This window comes from Bidens hawaiensis, unplaced genomic scaffold, assembly GCF_021521415.1.
Source record: "Bidens hawaiensis isolate Kalapana, Puna unplaced genomic scaffold, B.hawaiensis_p1.1 tig00005142_1, whole genome shotgun sequence".
Classification (NCBI taxonomy): domain Eukaryota; kingdom Viridiplantae; phylum Streptophyta; class Magnoliopsida; order Asterales; family Asteraceae; genus Bidens; species Bidens hawaiensis.
This window is the reverse complement of record NW_027491327.1, coordinates 858,953-873,398: the sequence shown is the minus strand read 5'-3', so window position 1 is coordinate 873,398 and position 14,446 is coordinate 858,953. Positions and strand designations below refer to the sequence as shown.

Genomic DNA, 14,446 nt, shown 5'->3' with positions numbered 1-14,446 from the left:
AACGTTAAACCTTCACAAACCATCACATTAGCTTTACCTTATATTTCAAACCTCTCCAAACAACCTCATTTTCTTTCACAATAAACCTACACAAACCGTGGTGAAATATTATTAAAACTATCTATATAATATTATATATATATATATATATATATATATATATATATATATATATATATATATATATAGGGTAAGGTTAAAATGAAAACCCACTTGAGTTGTGAAAGCCTGCGAAAACCCTATGTAACATCGTTTTTTTTTTGTTACATGTAATATATGTTATAACATTTAATACAAAACATCGAAACATTAAAAAAAAAGTTTGCTACTTTTTTACATTTTTTACTAATTTTTATATATGTTTTCAGAAGAGAGAAAAAGTTATATTTATATTATTCACTTTAACTGTGAACCACAAGGTTTAAACATTAATTAAAAACATATGGTTGATAATGAGTTTCTAGAGTTTTCATAATTCAAGTAGGTTTTCATTTTATACTTAGCCTATATATATATAATTTGTGTGAGAGAGGGAGAGAGAGGTGACTCACATAACCAACCATACAAAGGTTTGCTTTTGCAAAACTTCATGGGCAGACTAGCGAGAAAAAGAGGGGGGGGGGGGGGGGGAGTGGTGTTAAGGAATTTGCTTCGCAATGCTGAGGTTTGTGGGTGGCACAATTTTTCCGAGGCAAACTTTGCCACCTCACCCGAGTTGTGGGTGCTCTTCGCATAAACTTTTCAATGACTTTTTTCGTACTTTTGATAGATAATATGATAAATAAAATAGTTAGTTTAAAAGGATTGGAGAGTAATACATGCATCATTAAAAGAAAAATATAAGATGTGGATTAAGTTTGAAAGATAATATAAATAAGGTTTGCATCAAATACAAATTAAATTAACATATTAATTGTGCAAATTAATTATTGTAATTATATATACAGTATAGTGTAATTATACTATAGTGTAATTACAACATGGTATAATTACATAATTACACGATCTGTATATAATTATATTATTTGATTCACTAACTAACTATGCTTTAGTTTGTACGTAAACGTTCCTCGCATAAATAATATGTGGGAAAAAAATCACAATTTCCTTTTAGAGCAATAATTTTATAATAACAGAAATAGAAAAAAGTAATAACCACTTTCCATTTCACACCCAATTTATCACCTTACACACACCCTCATCTCTCTCACTCTCAAAAGTCAGCGCCTTGTTTTGTCTTCATTTCCTCTCTACATGGATTCCGATTGGGACCTCCATGCGGTGGTAAGAGGCTGTTGCTCTGCCGTATCCTCCTACTCAGCCACCACAACCACCACTCCACCTCTTGACACTTATACTCAACAAAACTCAACCTTTTATGAACATAATTATATGAGTTTTTTCCTAGATCTATGTCAACCAACAAGTGACAACAGTATAGAACAGTTTTTGAATAATCATTACCACCCCTTGCACTTTCAAAATCTACATAAACCACCTTCATCTCCACAAAGTATCCCAGTTTCACCCCTATCTGTCCTTGGAGGTCTTCAAGATCCACCATACCACCACCACCACCACCAACAACAACAACATCATCATGAGAAACAGGTTCGTGGAAAGCAACTATCTTTTGGCATATCTGGATGTACAACTACTCATGCACAGAGTACAACTAAGTTCAAGAAAAGGTAAAAAGATGCATTTTTTATTTAATTTCATATGGATCCAATTATGGGTTTTATTTAACTTCTAGATATGTGAAATACCCTTGAAGCAAACTGAATTTTTTTTTCTTTTTAGAGGGTATTTGAATGAAAATATAAATTTTTGGGTATACCCACATGTAGTAAATTTGAGTTATTTTTGTTCATGTTTGTTACCCAAAATGATTAGATTTTAATCATATTTACAGGAAAAATCAGATTAAAAAGGTTTGTCAAGTGCCAGCTGAAGGACCAACTTCTGATCTGTGGTCTTGGAGAAAATATGGTCAAAAACCCATCAAAGGCTCTCCATACCCAAGGTAATTTGTTTCCTCATTTCTTTTTTATTTTTAGATACTTTTACTAATTGTTTCTTATTTTAGCTTGATAATTACTTTAAATAAAAAACTTATTTTAAGGTTTGTTATATATTTTTATTTATTTGTCATATATGGGATTTGATCCCTCACTGGTAGGGCTGTAAACGAACCGAATGAACACGAACAAGGCCTTGTTCATGTTCGTTCGTTAAGTAAATAATGTGTTCACGAACACTTACCGAACGAGATTTTATGTTCGTGTTCTTTCATTAAGGAAATTAATGTGTTCACGAACGGTTCATGAACACAAATAAAATTGGCAGAGTCTAGAGATTGAAACCGACGTATTCATCAATGTGAATAATGAAAGTCTATAAACGAATCGAATGAACACGAACAAGGGCATGCTCGCGTTCGTTCATTTAACTTTAAAAGAACACGGACGCTTAATCGAACAAATATTGAAAGCCTGTAATGAAAGATTGTAAACGACACTTAATCAATGTGAGTAATCGGCAAAGCCTAAAGATTGAAACCGATGTATTCATCAATGTGAATAATGAAAGCCTGTAAACGAATCGAATGAACACGAACAAGGGCATGCTCGTGTTCGTTCATTTAACTTTAAAAGAACACGGACACTTAATCAAACAAATATTAATGTTCATGTTCGTTTATTTAAAAATGGACATTTGTTTTCCTTTGTTTAAAATCTAAACTAACATAACTGAATAAAGATAAACGAACATGTATGAACAAACGTAAATGAACACAAATATAAACAAACTTAAATGAAACACTTAAATGAACACAAATTAACAAATATAAAACCTTTAAGCAGATGACGTATCTAGATAATATTTAATTATTTTTATTAATATTAATACATAAATGAATATAAATAAACAGACGTAAACGAACGTTCATGAACATAAATGAACGAACGGAAAATGTGTTCATGTTCGTTCATTTAATTAAATGAACACAAATTTTTTGTTCATGTTTGTTCGTTTATTAAATAAACGAACATAAACGAACTTTCCGTCGAACGGTTCATGATAGTTCACCGAATGTTCGGTTCGTTTACAGGCCTACTCACTGGTAGAAAAATTAAATTCTTATCAAATGCACTAATAATATTAGACGAAATGCCCTTCGGTTAAATTGGTTTATTTGATTAACATTGTGATTTTTTTAAATAACAGGGGATATTATAAATGTAGCACATTAAAAGGTTGTTTGGCCCGAAAACAAGTGGAGCGAAATAGATCCGACCCGGGTATGTTAATTATCACGTACACCGGCGAACACAGCCACCCTATGCCAACTCAACGGAACACTTTAGCCTGTAGCTCCCGGAGCAAAACAATTACCTCCGGGGACAATGCCACTGAAAAAAATTCTCCGACAAAGGAAAAGTTGGAAGAAAATGACAACGGCATTGTTATTGACGAAGATATTCTAGATGGGTTGGATGTCCTTGTCGGTCCGGCCACCAAAGACATTTTCTCTGATCATGTTACCTGCGGGCATTGATGACGGCGAATTTCTTACTTCTCGAGATTTGAACCCAAAACCTTTATACGATTAAAATGCCCTATCTCTATCAAAGATCACCAACCCGGAGTAAAAGCATTGACATTTAAATATGTTAGATTTTTTTAATTAGTAGTTTCTGACGTCATCATGATGATATTATACGTGTTTATTCCCGCTGACTTTTGTTACCTAGATTTACCATAGCAAAAGTTTATAAATCCAGAGTTAATATGCTTTAGTGAATTGTACTCTATTCTTTTGCCTTTGTATTTACTTTGGGTTTAATATAATTTAGTATTGGAATCAGGGTATACTTTTTTTTTTTTTTTTTACTTTTTGTTGTTTGTGCCGTTGGGTTTGATACGTTTTGAGCCGTTAGTAAAGTGAAAGTGGCTTTTGTCAAATATAATGTTTGTTGTTTTAGCATGTGCAGTGAGTGTTGTACGTTGCGCATATTTGGTGTACATATATTGGGAAGTGTGTATTGCTTCTTTTGGCTAATAGGGCATGTAAAGATTTTGTGGCTCAAAAGATTTACGATTCTTTGTTATATTTTGATTTTTTTTTTTCTTTTTGACAACCTAATCAACTTTTCTTTCTAATAGCGCTATTTAATTGGTTTCTAATGTTTTTCTAATGTTTATCGCGAGACTTGAATTGTAACACCCTAGGTAAATCTTACATCAGCCGTGGACAGGAGAGATCTTGGTTCATAAGTAAATGTCTTGTCTCTTAAATCACCAACGCGTTTTGGGCTTAATGGTAGTGGACGAGAGGAGAGCTCCACAGTTAAGCATGCTCAGGTGTGAGTAGTAGGAGGATGGGTGACCTCCTGGGAAGTCTCCACCTGGGCAACCGAAAACAAATCCGTAAACTCTTCGTGGACAAAGCGGACAATATTGGTGGTGCGAGGGGTCGAATGTTACATGAATCCTCCTGAGTTTCAACAAAAACCATCTTAAAACATACCAAGATATCATTTTAACCAAATATCATTTGTTGTATTTTGATAACACCAACATATTGATGATAAATTTCCCTTCCCCTTTTATGTAAATATGACATGGAAAGGGGAATCACATACCCTTATTGTACAAACCGTGTGGGAACGACGTGATTCCAACATGATAGTCTTCAGACCAACTTTTTGGACGACTACAACCCAAGGTGTTATACGTTTTTTGCCCGCACGATACGTAGTTTGCAATTCTGGTTGTGCCAAATTTAATTTGCAGTTCCATGAGTTGTATAGTTTATTTAAAACCGTGACACTTGCATTAGGAAAATGACTAGTAAGACGTTTGGCATATTACAAGATACAAAGTGTTGGGAAAACAATGGTATAAATTTTAATCAACCTTAATGTTTTGATAATAACTTAATTAAGACAATATGACATAAAATAGTATTACTTCATTAATGATGCTATATATCACACACATGTTCCTTAACACTTGACTGATCATTATTAGTCACAATTAAACAACACAAAACTTAATCAACAATGTGCACAAGCAAGATCAGAGATTAAGGAAATTGTCAATTATGTCTACAAAAGGTTAAATCAAGATTTCTACACCAACATGAAGTTAAAGAAATCACAAAACTAATCCATTGAAGATAAATTAACAACTTAGTCAAGTTAGGTGTTAGTTTTTATAAACTTAGGATAAGTTTATAAAAATATATTTAAACACAATTGCTTTCGAAATCATGTATCTACTTATCATATTTTTGCCTCTGCTTGGTAGTTCCGTAGCAGGTCTTTTTTGGACGTTTCTAGGATCAAAGCGAACCATATAATATTTGAATTTCAATATTATATGAAAGACTTATTCCTCTTTGGGCGTGTCTTTCATTCAAACCATACATTGAACAACCAGCCTCACCAAATGGGCAAGTCAAATTCTTAGAAGGCAAGAGTTAAAGCATTGGATGAGTTCATAAAGTATGTTTAACCAAATGAGTGAAATACTTGGGTTGTAGCGTATGGAGAAGTGGGAAGTGAAAGGGATGTCTTCTCAGATATGTTGGTCAACCTAAATGTCACACCCCGGCTAAAGCGGAAACGCCTGAGTGTGATGTACAGATTGCTCAAACACACGTGACATTATTAGATGACCATAATAACATTATTTCATTTAAATCATCATGTAACACAAGTTTATCAAATAATACAACTTGAAACAATAAATAAATAAATATATAAATGATAAGTTATTCTTTGATATCCTATAGGCATGCTATGTGTCTTCTAACTTTCATCCTCGTATCTTTACACCTGTAACATATGTATAAAATAAAGTCAGCTACGAACATAGCTGGTGAGATCCCCACAGTTTGATATAATACGTAAAAATCATAGAATTTATGGACAAGTGATAAACGAGCAAGTAAAGTCCTTTCCAGTTGGTATCAACCAACGTACTCGGGTAATCGCGCAAGTAAGGTCCTTTCCAGTTGGTAACGACCAACGTACTCGGATAATGAGGCCCTTTTCCACTCGATACAAATGGACCTGAGTGCAAAGGGGGCACATGATCATACTTATTAAGGCTACCACGTGCAAGTAAATTCCAGCAAGTAATCAAGTAACACACAAGTCCATATAGTGAATTGTAGTTTGTAATCGAAATCGTAATACTTGAATTTGTAATAGATACATATGCTACCCCAAAATATGAAAACGTTTAAAAAGGGGTTGTGAGAAACTCACCTCGAAGTTGAAGATCAACATTGTAATGAAAACCGAAAGCACGATAACGAAACCGAAGCAACCGAAAATGCGTTAAAGAACCCGAAATGATTGAACTCCTCGAACTATTAAAATAAATACGAACATTTAAAAAAACTAACTAACGGGATTATAAATGTTTAAATAATTTACCTTTTGGGATTATATAATATTTAATAGCTTTTATTATTTTAAAGCAAGGATAATTTAATATTATTTTTAGGCTTTAACGATAATTTTAATGGTTTGATATTATTTTAATATTATAACTTTTAACCCTAATATGAACATTACGATAATTTACAAGGCATGGATTTTATGTTATTGAATTAAGGTTTACGAATTACAAGCTAACGAATTTTAAAGCTAATGGATTAAAATTAAACGAAACTAATATTGACAGTTTAACGAAATATATATTATTTAAATATTATTTTGCTAACATGAGAATTATATTCTTCGTTGAAAGCGGATTTTAACGGTAAAGTTCTTATTTTAGTGTATTAAAAGGTTAGCGAAAATGGTGAATATAATATTGTAATATTAGCGGTTTGTTGCGAAACGGAAAAACAAAAAGTTAGGTTTTTTTTTGGGCAAAAATGGTAAAAGATAATTTATAATTAATTTTATTTAACTAGAATAATTTTATTGATTTATTATGATTTTTAAAGAATTTATTTAATTATTATTTTTAATAAAATCGGTTTTTAAAAAAAATGTAACAAACTATATATAAACAGTTCACAACGATAAGCCTTAACCAGCTGCTCTAGCTAACAATTCATTTTACAGATGGAAATTGTTAAATATATATAAACAGTTCAGTTCATCTTCTTCCTAATAATACCCTAGATTCTATTAGGTTAATCCGTTCAATGATCGACGAAATTGAGTTGGGGGTTTTGATTATCGTATATGAACTAATGAAAAGCATAAATTAATTACCCGATAACGTGTTGTTTTGCCGGAAAACGAGACCTCGCCGGAGCCGGAGTTTTGGTGAAAGATTACGGCCGATATAGAGTGATTTAGAGAGGAAAGAGTGGTGTGAGCGAGTTGTAATGGAGCTTAGGTTCCTATTTATACTAGTTAGTGGAGCGCAAGCCTCCAATGCATTAATTTGATTTACCCGGATTTCCGGCGAATGGGGATTGATTCGTTGATTAAAACGTAATTAACCTATTAATATTGACGATTAAAGTTTGTTAACGAAATTTATGGCCGTCATGACACGTTAATTGAATTAGTTATGCATTATAAGGTGACTAGGGGCTGCCGGAATCCTCGATGTCGTCGCCGGCACCGAAGAACGGAAAAACGAGGGGTTACGGGAAGAGTGGGCTGGGTGATTTTGTATAATTATTATAAGTGTGGGTAAATTACAATGCCGGTCCCTCAACTTTCAAGTTTCTTTAAAACAAAAAGAATAATAATGCATTTTCATTTTAAACCTTGAACTTTAATGATATTATAAATAATGTAATAAGGTTATAATATTTGGATGTTTACGTATTATACCCGATAGTTGCGAATAGATTAACTTTAATAAACTTTAAACCTTGGCGTTTCATTATTTGAACAAAAAGAAAAGAAATTGAACGAGTAATAAGCGTAACTCCTAGTGATCTTTAATATTTATATTAAAGATGAAAGTATAACAAAACAATAACAAAACGAGTCAATTTAATGAATGCAAAGCAATAACGAATATCACATAACCACATGCGACGAAACATTATGTAATATTTATATAAAAAAACCGAAAATTCAAAATGGGTCGGGTGTTCGGGTTTGAAAAGTAACGTTTGTTACACTAAAGACCCAACACTGAAGATAATGACAACACATAAGGTTCATATTGATAAACCCAGTGTGAAGTGGACTGGGTGTCCATGGTCACTCGAAGCGACCGTGGAGTCGACAGCCGAATAGTCCCTATCCTAGCATCTCACGTGATTGGATACAAATAATAAACTTATTCAAACTAAGTCTTCACCTCTTTGCTCTACAACATTAACATACACGCTTCAAGTCTAATCTCTTCCGTTATTAAAGTCAAATCAAACTTCAATTATCAAGAGAAGTGATCAAAGTGTAAAGCAAAAAAGAATAGCTTTCCAAAGCTACCAACACACTATCTTACTTGTTGTTTTGGATTGAGTTTGGAACTCTATCTTGATATTGAGTTATTTAGTTATTAGGAGAAGACACGCTATCTTGGTGTAGTGAGATTAGAAGAATTGTAAAGTTAATAGTTGGTAAAGAACGTGATCATTTCCTTTGTAGAATGAGACGTTTGTATTGTTGATCCCTACCATTTTAGGAAAACGACTAGTGAAGAAAACTCTTGATCAGGGTTCAAGGAGAGGACGTAGGGTGGATTAATTAACATTCACTTGAACGCCTAAAAACTCCGTTGTGTCATCTCTAACCCTTAAAATCTTTACTTATTTGTATTTATATTTTTATAAGTTGTGAAAAGAGTTTAACAAGTCATTAGCTTATTAAATTAAATTAAAATCTAAGAGAAACTATTCACGCCCTCTAGTTTTCTACACAAAGTAAGGTCGGAGACAACATCATTCCAACCTAAAGAAGTTACAAAAGTTAGGTAGTGTTTGGTATGCCGAGCTAATTAGCCAATAGAATGGATTCATTTATTTCACAAGGAGTCTCATTCTCTATAAACTCATCAAAAGTACTAGGATAATTGATTGGAAGATGCATTGATTGAATCTTAGTCTGAGCATAAAATATGAATTCTCAGCCTCACATTTTCATCTAATGACTAAATCGTCCATTTCATTACATAAGTACCTGGAGAACAAGATTAAAGCTGAATACATACACATTCTATGTATCATGCGATCAACGTGGTGGCAAATCCGTTGGGCCAAGTTTGTGCCAACTTAACAACCACAGTTATTGCCTAATGGCTCTAACAAAATGACTCGACCACCACATCATATTGTCCAACAACTAGAGTAGAAAAACCTTTGAGAAAACATCCATGTGACATATTATGTGATTCACTTTGATATTTAGTTAATTAGATATTCATTGCTTGAACTACCAATCTTAACCGCAATTACGCATAACGCAAGCAAAATAATTAGCATTTATATTAACTTCAGTTAATTAAATATAAATAACTATAATATATTTTTATACTTGGTCATGAAAAGCTTATTTTTTTAACATTATTTAGATTAGAGGTGGCAATATGAATGGTTAGGTTGGATTAGATGATGGGTCAGAATGAGTTTGTGTCAGGATGAGTATGGATCAGAATTGTTTTTTTAACATTATTGCCTCGTAACCTGTACATAAAGTTTTAGTTTTTGGTTCAGTTTTAGTCTAAAACGATTCAAACCGAACTGTAAACATCCATACTAGCCCAACACTCGTCTCATGGTGTTTCATGGGTAAGTGATAATATACTTTTGTGGTAAAGGGCCACACAGGCAGAGCTAGGTATATGGGTTTGTTTTCATTGGAATGATGGAATCCAATATTTTTTTTGGTTTTACTTATACGTATGAACCAATTCTTCTTGTTTTTTTTCTTTTTTTTAGCGAGAAAGAGATTATCATTTTAAAAATTATTTAAACCCACTAATTATGAAAATTTAGTGTTTTTTTTTGTAAATAACCCAATTAACATATAAAACCTAAATTACAATTAAATAAATGTGAAATTCAAAAAAACATAAAAAAAAAAACTGGCGTCCGGCCATTCGCTCATTTGCCCTTATGAGTTATGCCCTACGCGTCTTCCACGATTGTCGAGCGTCAATTCCAGCACCTTCGGACCAGGCGGATGGTCCTTGATGACGACCCTTCAGTCTTGTTTTGGTCAAAAATTAACAACAACGATTTCGTAACCAAATTAGTAATCGGGACTAGGTGCTTATATGAAATGAACGTAAAAGTGCTTGAACAGGAGGATTTGTTGCGAGGAAAAAACCCGTTATCCTTGGGATAACAAGCAAAAAACCCCCGGGCGGTGAAAACTATCACCACCGGTTTATTAATAATAAAGGTGATTACAATTGTGGAGCTCAAACTTGATCGTGATTACAAAGAATGCGAGTACTAGTAAGTTCTCGAGTGCTAGAGTGTGTGTTTTATGATCCGTTTTGAGCTCTATTTATACAAAAATAAAACTAACTAAAAGTCCTATATTTAAGGAAACTAAGGAATCAGTCCAATTAGCCGTTAATTCTTCTAATCAGCATGTTTCCTTATTGGCCACGCTCTAATAACAGCAAGTGCGAGTTCTCGGGAGATCATGGCAACTACCTTTGACCTTGTAATCATGGAAGGTAGCAAACATAGCGTTAGTTATATAATGTAATTAGGATACCGGTTACCTTAGAGGATACCGCATCCTGGATTCATCCTGAGTATAATCTTTGCTGAGGATACTGAAAATCCGTGCCCCAACAATTGTCCCTAAATTTTACCGGCTGTAGATATGCATTACAGCTGTAAAATTTTTTAAATTTGAGTTTTAAATTTTGTGTGGTGGATCTTTAATGCACGCGTCCGCCGCTCTCATGACTTGCCAAACACTAGGTCGTCCATATAATTACCCAAATAAATAATATTTATCTTATCTTCTTCCATTGTTCAGGTAACTTTTCTCTATTCTCCCTTCTCAAATCATGAGTCCGAAACTTCGCCCTTCCGGTATTGAGAATTTTGTATCGCAGACTCTCCTTGCTAGTCCAGCGAGTGAGATATGCATTTTTGGTGATGCAGATATCACTAATATGCGATCTCGAGGATGCTTTCCTCCTCGAACAGTTTTTAGACCCTTCGACGCCGCCCTTTCTTCTGACCATGTCTCGAAAACTTGGATCTGTTTTCCTTTTCTACCGTTTAAAATCGGCTTTTTGTATCCATTCCCTGCCTTTACAATAGAGTTCTTCTCTAGAACGGGTCTTAGTTATGCCCAAACCATGCCCATGGTTTGGAGGACTTTGCTCGTCTTGGAGAGACTAATCGCCGACCATGCTCTTGATTTTACCCTCTCAGAGCTTGCTGCTGTATACGATCTTCGCAGCTACGGGTCTTCGAGATATCTTCTCAAAATCAAATCTAGTCAATCCCCATTGGTTTTGAGAAATACCCAGAATAATGATCAGTAGAAGAGACAATTTTTCTTTGTTAGGAGAGATTCTCTTCCACAACACAATAATCTTCCTTATCTCTGGGTTTCCAAAAGTAGGATACTGTATCTTGAGTATATGCTGATATCTTTTATGACTGATGTGTTTTCTTTTGTATTTTTCAGCTTTGAAGTTCTTTGAGATTGCTCCTCCACCAGAGAAACCAAGGATAAGCTTACCTCTTTTTTTCTCATTGACGAGGAAGAGAGAACGTTTAATTTCCAGTCAAGCTTCCAAGATCCGTCTCCATCCGTGAGCTCCGTTATGTCTGGTAAGAAATATTTGAGATTTTATTAGAAGTTTTTAAGGATCAGAGATACTAATCTGTATATTTGTAGGCAAGTCTGCTTCTGGTTTTGCTCTTGAAGATATTGACAGCATGGTATCCACCCGAAGCACTATCAAGAAGGAACATGTCTCTAGCTCTATCCCTCGACCTGAAGGCAGCCGCGCAAAGGGCATTAAGAAGCGGAAGAGTCAAGAGACCAGTGAATCCATTCCCATGCACGATGTTGATTTCCACGATGCCATGAACAAGAATCAGCAGGTATCTTTTTAATTTGTCATGATTTATTATATCTTGAGGATAATTTATATTGAGGATCCTTTATCCTTGTAGGGCCTCGAGTATCTTTCCTCCCGGTTCGCCACTATGAGCCTCGAACTCCATGAAGCCAACACTTGCATCTCCGAACTGATGAAGATAGGAGTCACAAAGACTAGTCTTTTTGATAAGAAGACCAAAGAGCTGGAAGACGTGAAACTGGAGCTGTCACTGGCCAAGAAGGAGTTGGTTCATCAAGAAGCTGCATGCTTGGTAAAGGTTTACGAGGCCATGGAAGGGGCGAAAAAATCTGCTGTTGTTTCGGTGTTTCAATCCCGGCTTAAGATGGCTAAAGAGGCGAAGGATGCTGGTCTGGACACTCCCTTCTGGGATGTAGCTGGTTGGGGGAAGATACTGGCTGAGCTGAATGGGGAAGCGGTAGAGGAGGCTGGTCCGAGCGAAGCGGAGAAGGTTATTAAGGAGGCAGTGGACGTGGCGATCAAGGGAGCGGTGAAGCCTGTTGGTGATGAGGTGCAATTTGGTAGTGATGGCGGTAAAGAAAAAGCTTGAGCCCAATTTTTATGTGTTTATGGTTTATGATGTTGGGTTGTAACGGTCTGTTGAACAATTTACTTTTTTCTGTCTTGAACAATAGTATGCTTAGGATAGTAGGATACATGGTTGGAGGGATCTTGACTTTCCAAGACGAAACCCATGTTATCTTGACTTTTGAATATAAGGCAATATTCGAGTGGAGGGATCTTGGCTTTTCAAGACGAAACCTGGTTGTTGCCTTTCCAATTTCCTGCACTTATGGTCAGTAATAACATAATCTTTTGGCTTTAAGTATCAGTAACTTGTATATTTTAGTTGGGATATCGTGTTAGTTTTTTGAAATAAGTTACTTCGAGGATAACGTATCCTAAAAACATGCTTCTCGATTATTTTGAGAATTATAATTTCAGAAAAGGTATTTGTTAAGATCTTGTATTGAAATGTCCCGAGGACCATATATCCTGAAGATAAAATACTCTTATGTTTTTAGAAAACACAATTTAAAAGACTTATTAGGAATTGGTATGAAATAACTTCAGGATTACATATCCTTCTGTCTTGCGGTAATTATCACAATCAAACAAAAAGATCATATCTTGAAATATAAATTGAGTGATCGATCTAAGTGTAAGGAATACCTTCATGGAAAGCATTTATAAATCTAGTTAGCTTACATATGATGTCCTTAATTGTTGAGCTTTTTGAAGTATCATGTTTCTGGAATTTTGCTGAGTCAAAAACAACTTTGTAGCATTCATAGATTTAGCGATCTATCAAGACAAAGTTAGATAATTCTGGTGACAAGGCCCATTAACTGGCGATAAAGCCTTTTTACTGGCGGCTAGGCCTTTACTTGAGAGACATGAAAATGTCTAAGCTTGAGATAATACTGGGGAAGGTCCCAAACGCATGGGCATGATTATGCCCAGACTTTAGATAACACGGACGTGTTATAAACCTAAGATAACATGAAAATGTTATAAACCATATGTGTGACACGTCTGCCACTTATCTTAAGGATTCGATATATAGCCAACAACAGACGGATTGTCAGCTGGTTTGGTCAGCCTGCCTCGAACTATACCCGAATCATCGTGCGCTCCAGGCGTCGTTAGAAAGGTGATGACCTTTAAAACTCGACTAAACTACTAACCGGCAAGTGAACCGATCGACTCTAGTAAAGCTAAGTAAGTCCGGATATCGAACCCACGAGACTCTCTAAATTACGTTTATTAGTTAATTAGACTCGACTACAAACACGACTTATTAATTTATATTTGTTTGGGGGGTTTTATTTAAAATACTAATTTAATACTATAACTAAAAACTAATTAAGAAGATAAGTAATTTAAACGAAACCAAAGTTGTTGTGAAAATAAGATGATGATGAGAAAACTACCTAGGCTAGACTTCCTTAAATTTCAGTAATGACTTGACTCGGGAAAATATTTTGTTATGGACTGGAATCGTAAAATAGACACTTAAAACAAAACCCGAATAGTACCCCTGACCCTTCTCAAGAGAAAACCTATGGATTTTTAACAAGTTTTAACGCACACCAGTATTAAAAATCAAGTTCGCTTACGGTTACCCAATTGTTTATAATTTAGTTCCTTTATACGAAATCCTACCTTACAGCGCGGAAATCAAAGGCAATTTACTATTATTAATTGATTTGATAAACAATAATAAATAATCAACCCTAGACGGACTCCTTACGAAGAACTAAATCTAGCAAGATTAAATAGTAAAGACTTATCAAATAACCTAGCACTTTACAGATTTTAGGTTAGCAGCGCACTTAGGTTTATTTAACAATATTATTCCTATGATCTTATCGCGAAATCAAATCATAAAATAATCAAGAACACAAAG

At 34.5% G+C, this 14,446-nt stretch overlaps 1 protein-coding gene across 1 annotated transcript; it reads left to right on the top strand.

Annotated features, from left to right (window-relative positions):
• The first annotated feature begins 1,233 nt into the window (after positions 1-1,233).
• Positions 1,234-3,562, top strand: LOC143629017 (WRKY transcription factor 22-like). Its single transcript, XM_077098414.1, has 3 exons — positions 1,234-1,691; positions 1,916-2,026; positions 3,232-3,562. The coding sequence occupies exons 1-3, from the start codon at positions 1,255-1,257 to the stop codon at positions 3,560-3,562; spliced, it is 879 nt and encodes a 292-aa protein (XP_076954529.1). The 5' UTR covers positions 1,234-1,254.
• Positions 3,563-14,446: the final 10,884 nt, after the last annotated feature.